Below are 13,010 nucleotides of genomic sequence, written 5' to 3'. Positions count from 1 at the left end.
GAGCCGGCGTCCGGTGCCCCGGGCCTGAGCACTTTGCTCACGGCCGGGGCTGAGCCTGCTGGCGCTGCTGCGGGCGCCCGTCCACGGGCGCGTGCAGCGGCGCGTGTGTCCGCCCCTTCGCCGGCTAGGCCGCGGGCGCCGGGGGGATCCGCAAAAAATGGATGGTTACAAACTAGCGCTGGTTTAAAATAATAAAATCTTAAAACGACTTGAGACTCCTAAGCTTTGTCCAAGGATTCTTTCAGATTTTCTCTTTTCATTAGAAAGACACTCACTTTATAATTCTGTCTCGTTTTCACATAAAGGTATCTTTCGGTCACCAAACATCAGGGGTATATTCATTTGAAATAGACTTAGCTATTGGAATAACACTTACATTAGTGTCCTGTCTCGCGTGCACAAAAAGGTATCTTTCATCCCTCACAGTGTGGGCGACGGGAATCAGGCAAACCACTGCTTTCTTTTTCAAAAACACACGGATTTTTTATTTGTCCAACACAGCAAAGTGGATGGTCAGATGAGGTAAATGGCAGTAACTTCAGGGGGGATCCCTCTGGCGCGGCGGCGGCTGGCGGGGGACAGGGCGGCGGCCGGTGGTGAACTGGATCTGGCAGCCGGCGGGGGGAGCCGGCCGGGGAGCCCGCTGGTGTGAATCCCCCGCCGGCTGCTGCAGCGTGGGGACGCGTGCGCGCGCGTTCCCTGCACCCTCCACCGCAGAGAGTCACCGGCGGCTCCCCAGAGAATGAGGGGACTGCTTGTAGGGATGGGGCCAGTGGCTCTTCCACTGGCAGTCCCTTAAGCCAGGCGATTTCCGTGTCGCGGGCGCGCTCCCGTGGGGCTGCTGGATTCCCTGGGCGCTCTCCTCGCTCTAGCAGGGGGGGCTCCCGGGGGCCTCTGGTGGTGTCGGTACGGGACCAGAGGGGGGGGGGGGTGATGCCTGGAGGTGCGGGTCAGCGAGTTCTCCCGGTGGGGGGGGGGGCAGTGGGGGCCGGGGCAGCGCTGTGGCTCGTGGTGCACCGCAGGAGCCAGGCGGGCCTGCTGGTGAGTGGGACGCCGATACAGTTGCTATGTCGCTGGGGTCCTCTTCTTCCTCGTACGGCAGTACATCAAGTAGATCTTCTTCCTCTTCTTTGTCGTGCCAGTCTGCGGTTAGTAGCTCCGCAAAGGCTAGAAAGAGGGCTATCAAGTACGCGTGGCATGAGGCGCGGCACCGGGATAAACGGTCTCGGAAGAGTAGTAGTAGTTCCCGTCGGGAAAGGAGGAGGCGTAATTTGCCAGGCGTGGTTCGCTGCGAGTGCACGGCAGTCTTGCGAGGGTTGCGTGAGAGTTGCAGGAGGAAGATTAGACGGGGGGAATACGTCAACCTTTTTACGTTGACGGAGGACAACAAGAGGGAAGGTAAGGAAGCGCTTGCGAAGGGCGGTATTGGGGCGGAGGCCTTCCGCTCGTATCACAACTGGTTGGCGGGTTTCTGTGTCTTCGCGGCATGCTACTTGGAGGATCGCCCTGATGAACACATGAACGTCATCAGGTATATCCACCTCATGCATGACATGCAGCGTCAGTCTAAGGACGATTCGTGGCTGCATTATGACAAGCAATATCGTCAGAAGCAGGATTGCCTGCACATCATTGACTTCGGATGCAAAGATGTGGAGGTATGGCTTCGGGTCACGCGAGCGCAGGATATGAAGATGGTGACTAAGGGGGCGGCTGTGGCGCAGGGCGCGGTGGCTAGTCAGTTTCGGCCCGCGGTTGAGGCTCCACCGCGCCGCCCTTGGACCGCGGCCCATTCTCCGCAGCAGGCGCCGGCGAAGGGGAAGTGTTTCGCGTTCAACAATTCCACGTGCCCCCTCGGGCAACGGTGTCGTTTTCGCCACCTTTGCTTATGATGTAACGGATTCCACCCTGCTTCCAATTGCTTCCGCGGGGTGCGACCGGGTGCCAGGGCGGCCGCGGGACCAGCCGGAAAAATAGCTGGGGGGCTTGCCGCTAGTTAGGGCGCCGACCCCGGTTCGTTTGGGGGCCATGCTAAAATGGTCGGGGTGGTACCCAAACACAGACGACGCAAAATTTCTGCGGGAGGGTTTTGCGTCGGGATTTCGTTTACCAGTGGTGGGGGGAGGTTTTGGTTCGGGCCGCCAGGAACTTGCAGTCTGCTCGGGATATCCCCGACGTGCTCCGGGAAAAGGTTGAGCAGGAGGTTCGCCTGGGGAGAATGGCGGGCCCCTTTGCGCTGCCGCCTGTCGAGGATTTGATTATTTCCCCGGTGGGGGTCGTGCCCAAAAAGGCTCCGGGTAAGTTCCGGCTCATTCAACATTTGTCTTATCCATCTGGGTCCTCGGTGAACGATGCAATTTCGCCGTAATATTGTTCGGTGGTGTATCAGTCCTTTGAGGATGCTTTGGACATGGTTCGGGGCTGTGGCCCCGGGGCCCTCATGGCTAAACTGGATGTTGAATCGGCTTTTCGCTTGCTCCCCTTTGCACCCGGAGTCGTTTCGATTCATGGGTTTCCGCGTCGGGGAGGAATACTTTGTAGACAAGTGTCTGCCTATGGGGTGTTCCGTTTCGTGTGCCTTTTTCAAAAAGTTCAGCCTTTTTACATTGGTGTGTGGAGTTATCTTGCGGAGGTAGCAGGATTGCACATTACCTGGATGATTTTTTGTGCGTGGGGCCCGCGGGTTCTCCTTGCTGTGGTTTCCTGCTGTTTTCGCTGCGTGCCTTGTTGGGGCATTTTGGCGTCCCTGTGGCCGAGGACAAGACGGAGGGGTCCCTCTCCTGTTTGTCCTTTTTAGGTATCGAGATCGATACGGTCGCGGGGGCTTGCCGGCTGCCTCAGGACAAGGTTGCGAAGCTTCGGGAGTCCATTGCGCAGTGCTCGGAGCGGCGTAAGGTGACGTTGCGGGAGGCTCAATCCCTCCTAGGCCTGTTGAACTTTGCCTGTCGGGTGATTCCCATGGGCCGGGTTTTTTGTCGGAAGTTGGAACGGTCCACAGCTGGGGTGTCCAGGCCGCACCATTTTGTCCGTTTCTCGGCTGAGATTAGGCGGGACCTCGCTATGTGGGTTTCGTTTCTGGCGGATTTCAATGGTGTGCTGATCTGGATGGCCCCGCTCATTGACAGTTTCGACCTGCAGTTGTTTACGGATGCGGCGGGCTCGTCGGGGTTCGGTTGTTACCTAGATGGGGCTTGGTGCGCGGCCTCATGGACCGAGTCTTGGTCGCGGGAGGGGCTGACCGGCGACCTGTTGTCGCTGGAGCTTTTTCCCATCATGGTGGCCTTGGAGGTTTGGGGAGAGCGCCTTCGCAATCGCAGTATTCTCTTCCGCTGCGATAACTTAGGGGTCGTGCACGCGGTTAACAACCAAAGAGCTAAGGCCCTCCGGGTGTTGTCACGACTTGTGCTGACTTGTATGCACAGCAATATTCTGTTTAGGGCTCAACACGTCCCCGGGGTTGATAATGGGATCGCCGATGCATTGTCCAGGGGGCAGTGGGATAGGTTCCGTTTGCTGGCCCCGGAGGCTGATTCGGCAGGTTTGCCCTGCCCTTCTTAAGTTTGGCAGGTCATCATGGCGGATTGGAAGGGCTAGCAGAGCTGTCGTTGGCTCCGTCCACTCTCGCTGGATACCATCGGGCCTGGAAGGAGTGGGAAGACTTTTCCCGTGACCAAGGGCCTAGAGGTAAGAGGGGTCAGAGCTTGTTTCTAGACTTCATTTGGCAACTCTTCGTAACGGGGAGATCGAGGGCTGTGGTGTCTCGATACCTCGCCGGGATATCCTTTTATTCTAAATTGAAGGGTATGCCGGATTTTACGAAGGGTTTCCTGCTGGCGAGGGCGCTTAGAGGTTGGGTGCGCTCGGCACCGGTCCCTCCTGATGGTCGGCGCCCTATTGATGCGTCCCTGCTTTCTTCCCTCTTGGTGGCGGGGGTGGCGGACTCCCGTTTTGAAGCGCTCCTGTTTCAGCTGGCTTTTTCCATGGCGCGTTCAGGGTTTCTGAGCTGGTTGCGGCTGCTAAGAAGTCCGAGGCCATGATGCGGCGCGCGGATGTTGTCGTGGGTGGGGGGTCCGTGCTGTGCAGGCTGCGCCGCTCCAAAACTGATCAGATGGGTAGAGGTCATTGGATCTCTTTGGCACCATCGGGTGGTGAGGACTGTTGTCCGGTGGCGTTGGCTAGTCGGTATGCGGAGGTCAGGCTCTTGTCTGAGGGGTCTTGGCTGCTACATTACGATGGGTCGCCATTGACGAAGTACCAATTTACATGGATGATGCGGCGCTGCCTGTCCAGTTTGGGCCTCTCCCCTCGGGACTTTAGTTCACATTCCTTTAGAATCGGGGCCGCCACTTCCGCAGCATCTGCAGGGAGCGCTGTGGACAAAATTAAGGCTTTGGGCCGCTGGAAGTCGGCGGCTTATAAGCGTTACATTCGGCCCGCTGTTGCGTAAGCGAGTTTGTTGCTACTAACATGTTGTTCGTTTACTGCGTTATGTGTTTCAGTTCAGTGTGTTCGTGCTGTTTTGTTTGTCTCCCCTGTCCTCCCTACTCGGATGGCTAGCTACTCGCCACTGCTGGCAGTGGGGGTCTGGAGTGCTTCGCAATTTTTTGCCTGAACTGACAAACTGATTTGGCTTAATTCATTCAATTCGGCTAATTGGCATCTAATTACAAGTTCCTCAGCAGGTTTTTACGTTTCACCTCCAGCCGAGTTATTCTGTGTTCCCCCCAAACCCCCCCCCCCCCCTCCCAGCTCTAACCTCCCCCCCCTTTTTTTGTTATTTTGTTTTTTCCTTTTGTGTCTTTCTGTTGCTTCGATTGGCCTGAAGCTTGTTCAAGAGGAAAGTTATAGTCCTCTATTCAAATTATTTCTTTTTGGCAGATCCTTGTTCTGATAGTTGGTTCCTGTGCTGGGCTGGGTTTGGTTTTACCTCACATATTCACATTTGTTTATCTGTTTTTTCCCCTTTTAGGTTGGCGGGTGGATGTGTGTGATGTGTGGGTGATTGGCCATTCCTATGTTTATTGGGCAGCCAAATTTTTGGCTACGCAAGGGGCTCCTTGCTTTGTGGGCTCGGATGATGTGCGGTGGATAGGTGTGCGTGGTATGCTTTGGCATGACCTGAAAGCGAAGCTTATGGAGCAGGTTCGGCGGTTTGGCATCCCCAAACCGTTGGTGATTCACTTAGGAGGGAACGACCTAGGTAGGAGGAAGGCAGTGAATCTTCGATTGGCCATTATTCAGGATCTGCAAGTGATTTCTGACGCTTGGCCAGGCTGTAGGCTTATCTGGTCTTGTATGGTGCCGCGGTTGTGTTGGCGTGGAGTGGTGGATGGTCGAGCGATCGATGTGGCTCGCCGGAAGGTGAATGCCGCGGTGGCTACGTTTGTGGTGGCCCATGGCGGTGCTGTGGTTTGGCATCAGCGGATCAAGTTTCGGCACTTCTACTTGTTTAGACCGGATGGTGTGCACTTGACAGGACAGGGACTATCTATGTTTTTGGAGGATCTGTTTTCGGTGTTTGGTTCGGTAGGTTAGGGGTATGGTGGCGGTGCGTAGTTCTGTAGAACAGAACTTCGCTGTTGGCGGGAAAGAACGGCAAGTTAACATTTGTTGGATTAAAGAGTGAATTGGAGGTCATTTGGTTGTTGATTTTAGGTGCGCTCTCCTTCGCTGACTGGTTTTACATCTGCTGGACCGCCTTCACGGGTGGCAGCCTCATCACCTTCACGGGTGGGTAGTCAGGATGGAGGTTGAGCAGATACCTATTTGTGTGTTGGAAGGTTTACGTAAGTTCTGTTTTATAAGATAGTTATCTATGGGATAGGGTTGCTTAGCCGTTCTTTCTGGCCACCATACTTTAGTTTAATTATTCACAGTTAATAGTTCACTTAAATAGCTAACAATTTCTGCCAAATTCAAGTCTCCGTGTCTTTATTTATTATAGTTAAGTGTTAAGATGTTATGGTTTATGTTACGGACAATCCTCAGACTATATGAGGTTTAGGAGAACGAATTGACAGAATAGGAGAGGAGTGGGTTAAACCTCAACTAGTCTGGGGGCAGGACGGTAAGGCATTATGGGAGTATTATTGTTAGCCAATAGGAATGAATGTTGGGGGTAGGTGGAATGGGTTCTTAAGCCTGAGAAAGGGGCTGGGTCAGCCTCTTCTGCTTTTGTCGTCCCACCCTCCCTCCCTACTGGTGGTGTTTGATTTTGTTGTTGCGTTGGCTATTTTCGTGCTGTGGGTTGTCATGGTTTGGGTTGTGGAGGGAAAGAACGGTAAGTTAACATTTGTTGGATTAAAGAGTGAATTGGAGGTCATTTGGTTGTTGATTTTAGGTGCGCTCTCCTTCGCTGACTGGTTTTACATCTGCTGGACCGCCTTCACGGGTGGCAGCCTCATCACCTTCACGGGTGGGTAGTCAGGATGGAGGTTGAGCGGATACTTATTTGTGTGTTGGAAGGTTTACGTAAGTTCTGTTTTATAAGATAGTTATCTATGGGATAGGGTTGTTTAGCCGTTCTTTCTGGCCACCATACTTTAGTTTAATTATTCACAGTTAATAGTTCACTTAAATAGCTAACAATTTCTGCCAAATTCAAGTCTCCGTGTCTTTATTTATTATAGTTAAGTGTTAAGATGTTATGGTTTATGTTACGGACAATCCTCAGACTATATGAGGTTTAGTACATGTACATGATAAGCGCTGTCCTGAGCTGAAGCACCTATAATGGTATGCATTTAAAATACCGCTCTTCTGGATCCCGGCAGTCGCAATACCAATGGCGAAATCCTGACAGGGGTACAATGTCGCCGCCGGAATACCGGCAAGGTAGGTGATTCTCCCTCTGTGGGTGTCCATGACACTCAGAGGGAGAATAGAACCTGTGACAATCTAAGCGAGCTATCGTGCCCGCAAAGGGCCTCAATGCACCGCTGCTGGTATTCTGATGGACGGGATGTCACTGTTGGTAGAGTGACAGTCGGCATCCCGTACGCTGGTATCCCATACCGATCCCTTTCTACTATTTTTTGTTGTATGTTTTGTTAGTCTGTTCATATTATTGTAAGCAGAACTTGGGGGCGGGGCGGGGTGGGGGTATCCAATTAGCCGCAATAATGCGGCGGCCGTAAAAAAAAACATATTTTTTTGCCAATTTTTAAAATGTTAAAATGTATTTTCGCTGCTCTTATCACAGAAAAAATAGTCACTTATCAGGGATTTGGCTTCGCCTGATACAGACAAAACCAATCCCTGATAAACACCAGCTAATGGGGCTAATAGGATAGTCCCTGGCGAACCAATTAGCCAAGATAAATTACCGCGGCTAATTGGATACCCCCCTTACTTGTTTGAAATTCATTCTGTACTTATTGGGGTACATTTACTACAGTGGGAGTTTTTTTTTATAGCAGTGGGAGTTTTTTTACTTAACATTTATCTAGCTGCTTCTAGAAGATAATAGATAGAATATGATTGGTTGCTATGGGCAACATCACCAGTTCTAAAAGACGCTCACCCTAGTAAATTTACCCCATTGTTTTGATGTCTACATTCTTTGCACCTGATTTAAGCAAAGTAATGCTGTAATTGTCTATTTTTATTTCCTTTGTAGACATTGTTTTGTATCTATGTGATATTCTAGTTTAAAAAAATAAGATAAATGTTTAAAAAAACAAAAAAACAAACAAAAGTGCAACTTATCATAAGGAATTGCAGGGTCCAAACAGGATGAATTTTAATGTTTCCTTAAAGAATACTGTATGTAAACTTGGATTTTCAATATAAAAATACCACAGACCAAATAACGAGTTGAGATTGCAGATGTGCTCACAGAAAGTACTCTAACAAAAAATACAAGAAATAACAAATAGCGCCTTTGCATCCTTTTTTCATATAGTTTAATCATAATTTAAGGATGTAAAATAACACTGCTTTGGAAACTGCTTTAATTAGGAGAATGAGAGTGAAAAATACAGACAGTACTTTTCTTTAAATGTGAATTTGAACATTTGAGCCCAGACTCATTGGTTGGGCACAGATAATGCAAATACTGTAAAGCAGGGATATTGAACATGCGACCCTCCAGCTGCTCTGGAACTGTACATCCCAGCATGCCCTGCCACGGCTATTAGTGCATGCTAAACGGTGACAATGCATGCTGGGATATGTTGTTCCACAACAGGTGGAGTGCTGCATGCATACTTGCCTACCTGACCCTCTTCATGAGGGAGAAAATGCTCTGTTCCTGGACTTTCCTGGTAATGTATGATTGCCATCACCTGTGGTGAGCTAGTTAATTGATAAGAAAGGTGTTTCACCACAGGTGATAGCAATCATACATTACCAGGAAATAGGCCCTACACACATGCCGATATTCTGAAAGATATGAACGATCTCGTTCATAAATGAACGAGAACTCGTTCATATCTTTCAGTGTGGAGACTCCAGCGATGAACGATGCGCGGCCCCGCGCTCGTTCATCGCTGATCTCCCGTCGGCTGTGCATGCAGGCCAATATGGACGATCTCGTCCATATTTGCCTGCACTTCAATGCAGCCGGGTGACAGGGGGAGTGAAGAAACTTCACTCCCCCCGTCACTGCCCCCCCGCCGCCGGGTCGCTCGTCGGCCGTATCGGCCGTCGGGCACCTCGGCGGCGCATCGCCGAGTGTGTAGGGCCCCAAAGTCCAGGAACAGAGCATTTTCTCCCTCATGGAGAGGGTCAGGTAGGCAAGTACTGTATGGCAGACCCTCCAACATGACCCGCCCCACTAGGTACAAAATGCTCTGTTTCTGGACTTCCCTCTTAATTTATGATTTCCATCACCTGTGTTGAACTAGTTAAATGATAAGAAAGCTGTTTCTTCACAGGTGATGGCAATAATAAATTAAGAAGGAAGTCCAGAAACAGAGCATTTTGTACCTAGTGGGGCGGGTCATGTTGGAGGGTATGGTATGGCTGCATGTTGAATATCCCTTCTGTACAGGATTCATCAGTCGTTTTTATGCCAATAACAAAGTGGGCACATGCATGTTAGACATCCAGACACAAAGACAGAGCTATGCACTTTTTTTCAGTTCACTTGTTGTAAATGAAGTTCACTATGTATCATACTTGCCTACCTGACCCTCTCCATGAGGGAGAAAATGCTCTGTTCCTGGACTTTCCTGGTAATGTATGATTGCCATCACCTGTGGTGAGCTAGTTAATTGATAAGAAAGGTGTTTCACCACAGGTGATGGCAATCATACATTACCAGGAAAGTCCCGGAACAGAGAATTTTCTCCCTCATGGAGAGGGTCAGGTAGGCAAGTATGCTATGTATTATCTATATACTGTATATCACCATCCCTCCCAACATGACCCTCTCCAGGAGGGACACAATGCTCTGCTTCTGGACTTTTTTCTTAATGTGTGATAGCCAGCACCTGTTTTGAACAGGTAAATGGATAAGAAAGGTGTTACACCACAGGTGATGGCAATCATAAATTAAGAGGGAAGTCCAGGAGCAGAGCATTCTGTCCCTCCTGGAGAGGGTCATGTTGGGAGATATGTATCACCATACTATCCATTTAAATCAGGACACTCATGAATTACACAGGCTCTGTGGCAGCATGACTTTAAGCCTGCATTTCACCTGGTTTTAATCAGCCACAGAGCCTGTGTAATTTGTGAGCATCCCAGTTTAAAGGGATAGTATGTGCCTACAGTATCTACTGTATATACAACACAAGGCATGCCTCCCAACATGACCCTCTCCAGGAGGGACACAATGCTCTGCTTCTGGACTTTTCTCTTGATCTTTGATTGCTGGCACTGTGTTGAACAGCTTAATGGATAAGAAAGGTGTTACAGCACAGGTGATGGCAATCATACATTAAGAGGAAAGTCCAGGAGCAGAGCATTCTGTCCCTCCTGGAGAGGGTCATGTTGGGAGGTATGCACAAGGTACAGTATGCCTAGCTATATATAAAATCATATTACAAATCATCAGATGTAGTAACCATGGGCCTGATTCAGTGCTGTACGCTAATGCTTCAAGTAACTGCGTACAAATACACAGCTGCGGTTGCAGATACTTTGATAATTAATTTCGCAGAATGACCGTGAGACTTGAGACACTGATGCCGTTTTGTGTATATGGGTTCGCAGTTTGCAGGTAGAGACACATCCTAAAATGGTTCTGAAATGCCTGTGATCTTCCCGCCACTCCCCATTACCTCCCCCAAATGGACCCTGACTGTGAATCACTTTGTATAGCTATGATATAACTTGGGTAACTTGGTGCATGCGCAGTGCCAACGTAGCGTATGCGCAGTCAGCCGATAACCGCTCAACTCCATAAATATTGGCATTGTGTATAACTCTGAATCAGGCCCTGGGTACCATTGCTGTAAACATGGGTCATGTATGGAATAATTTCCATGCACTGCTGTGGACAGTTGGATTAGGACAACACTGGATGCTTCTTTCCAGTGACACAAACATTAGATGAAGAAAACTAAGGGGGTAATTCCAAGTTGATCACAGCAGGAAATTTTTTAGCAGTTGGGCAAAACCATGTGCACTGCAGGGGAGGCAGATTTAACATGTGCAGAGAGAGTTAGATTTGGGTGGGGGGTATTCAAACTGAAATTTAAATTGCAGTGTAAAAATAAAGCAGCCAGTATTTACCCTGCACAGAAACAAAATAACCCACCCAAATCTAACTCTCTCTGCAAATGTTATATCTTCCCCCCCTCTACTGCACATGGTTTTGCCCAATTGCTAAAAAACTTGCTGCTGCGATCAACTCAGAATTAACCCCTAAATTTTGAACACTAAACGCTTTGGTTATTGAGTCCTCACCTTCATTCTTCTGTTCATTCTCCAGAAGTGCCATAATTTCTGTCTCCTCATCTGAAGTCACCACACCATCCACATCAACCACAGCAGAAATTTTTACGTTGTTTTTGCTGGGTTCTGTTACCCTCCCACTCCTGGATCTTCCAGAGCCTTGATTCCCTTTCCTTTCCCTCTTAGACCCCTGGCCAGTGGAGTCCCTCTGTTTCTGAGGAGGCTCTCGAGAAGAGCTGCGAGATCTCTTTTCCGTCATAGTTGTGATGAACAGTGAGGGGGCAGAGCAGTGTACTTATGTGGTTGCAACAGGTGGGACATGTCATGGAGGAGAGACAGTGATGTGCATTAAATTAAATGAGCTTAAATACCTTCCAGCTTCTAGTCTTGACAAAATATATTCTTGGAATGTTGATTCATGAATGCTAATTACTAGCCTACTTTTTACTGTAAGTGATCAAAATGATTGTGCTCACTTTATTTTGGTAAATGACCATATTACGTTTGGGTACAGTAGTTAATTTAGAAACCATTGCCTAGAATTGAAAATATCAGCTATTTTAGCTTAGATGCAAAATTCACTTTAACATTGTTTTCGAAAATAATCGTCAGACACAAAGACTTGTCAAAATTTCATTCAGTGCCGGATGCCTGATTGGACATCAATAATGATAGTTATTATTTTTTTGGTTCTGGGATTCCCTGCCCAAAACTTGGAGAACCACAAGTACCAGCATGCAGAGAGTTAAAGAGCCCGCTGGTACCTGTAGTTCCACAACAAAAGAAATACCCTAAAAAACACAAGATGCACACACCATGACAGTAAAATGTTATTTACATATACATGCACACTTACACACTCACACATACTTACCTAGTGTCCCACGGAGCCCCTCTGTCCGCTTGTCCCGTAGAATCCATTAGGATACATGTAAAAAAATAAAAGTTATCCTCACAAACAATCTGGTGTAGTTCGGTCCATGTGGTCATCCTCAGGGTTAAAAAAAAATAATAAAAAAAATAACAAAACCCGAACCATGCGACTAAAGGTGATCCATGTTTACACATGGATCCTCTTACCCCAAATGCAGGGACCACTCGTGACTTTCTCTCAGTTGGGGACCCGGCAGCTAATCAGGGAGAGCCACATCATAGTGCTCTCCTGATTGGCTGTGCGCTCCTGGCCTGTCAATCAGGAGAAGCGCTTAGGCTGTAATGGAGGTTCGCAATCCTCCATTATAGTCAATGGTGGAAACTTTGCGGTCTGCGGTAGACCGCAAGGTTAATTAAGGTCTCTTTAGTGGGTGGGGCAGCAACTCTCCGTTTCCTAGGCGTAGATGGAGCGTTGCGGGGGCGGCATCATGGAAACGGAGGCGCCAGTCAAACGGGGGGCACACGCAGCCTCTTCGATCAAAAAGATGGCAGCGGACCTCCTGTTGTCGCAGCCAGGCTGTGCCGGCAGGAGGCTTCCTTATTTTCTGCATTCACTCTGAAATTGTGGTGCGACCGCAATTTCAGCATGGTCGCAGGCTGGAGGCGGCAGTTAGCATGCTGGGCAGCCTTACCCTGCGATGGGCAGCCCCCAGCATACGAACAAAAGGATTGCAAATTCTGCTAAAAAGCAGAATTTGCAATCCTTACTGAATAGGGTCCAAAATCAGTATACATTAAACTGAGGTCAGAACAGACAGCAAAGAATGATAGTCCAGAACAAAGTAAAGATAGTACACTGGTTAGAAAGCAAAACATATATTGCATACAAAAGATGCATAGAGCCACATCCACGAATGCATCTTTTACTGGTCATGTGTCTGCAAGTTTATGCAAATGCTGCTAAAAAAGAATGTAAGCTCTCACGAGCAGGGCCCTCTTCCCTCATGTGCTTATCCTTTTTCTTACTTTAATAATCTTCAACTGCACCAAATCCAGCAGTCTTCTGCCACCTGATACTTATTCCAGTGCCATCTGCTGATGTAGCTACAGTATGTTTATTTACCCTGTACTTGTCCTACATTGTCGTCAACTGTAAGTTGCTGTTTCCTGTTTTGATGATTTGTTTATGTATTCTGTAATTGGGCGCTGCGGAATCCTTGTGGCGCCATATAAATAAAGGATAATAATAATAATAATAAAGCCCTTCCCTGGTGTAAAACCATGTGTCCGAAAGT

The 13,010-nt window shown here is 48.8% G+C and overlaps 1 protein-coding gene across 1 annotated transcript in view; it reads right to left on the bottom strand.

The window, feature by feature from the left end:
* The window catches only part of NPHS2 (NPHS2 stomatin family member, podocin), a 54,057-nt gene extending 42,956 nt beyond the window's left edge, over positions 1-11,101 (bottom strand). The window contains exon 1 of the mRNA XM_063941493.1: positions 10,855-11,101. Coding sequence (XP_063797563.1) covers positions 10,855-11,101 — 247 coding nt within the window. The remainder of the gene's footprint in view (positions 1-10,854) is intronic.
* Between the last annotated feature and the right edge of the window lie 1,909 nt (positions 11,102-13,010).

Source organism: Pseudophryne corroboree, chromosome 9 (genome assembly GCF_028390025.1).
Source record: "Pseudophryne corroboree isolate aPseCor3 chromosome 9, aPseCor3.hap2, whole genome shotgun sequence".
NCBI classification, from domain to species: domain Eukaryota; kingdom Metazoa; phylum Chordata; class Amphibia; order Anura; family Myobatrachidae; genus Pseudophryne; species Pseudophryne corroboree.
Note: the sequence above shows the minus strand (reverse complement) of the source record. Positions and strands in the feature narration are given on the sequence as shown.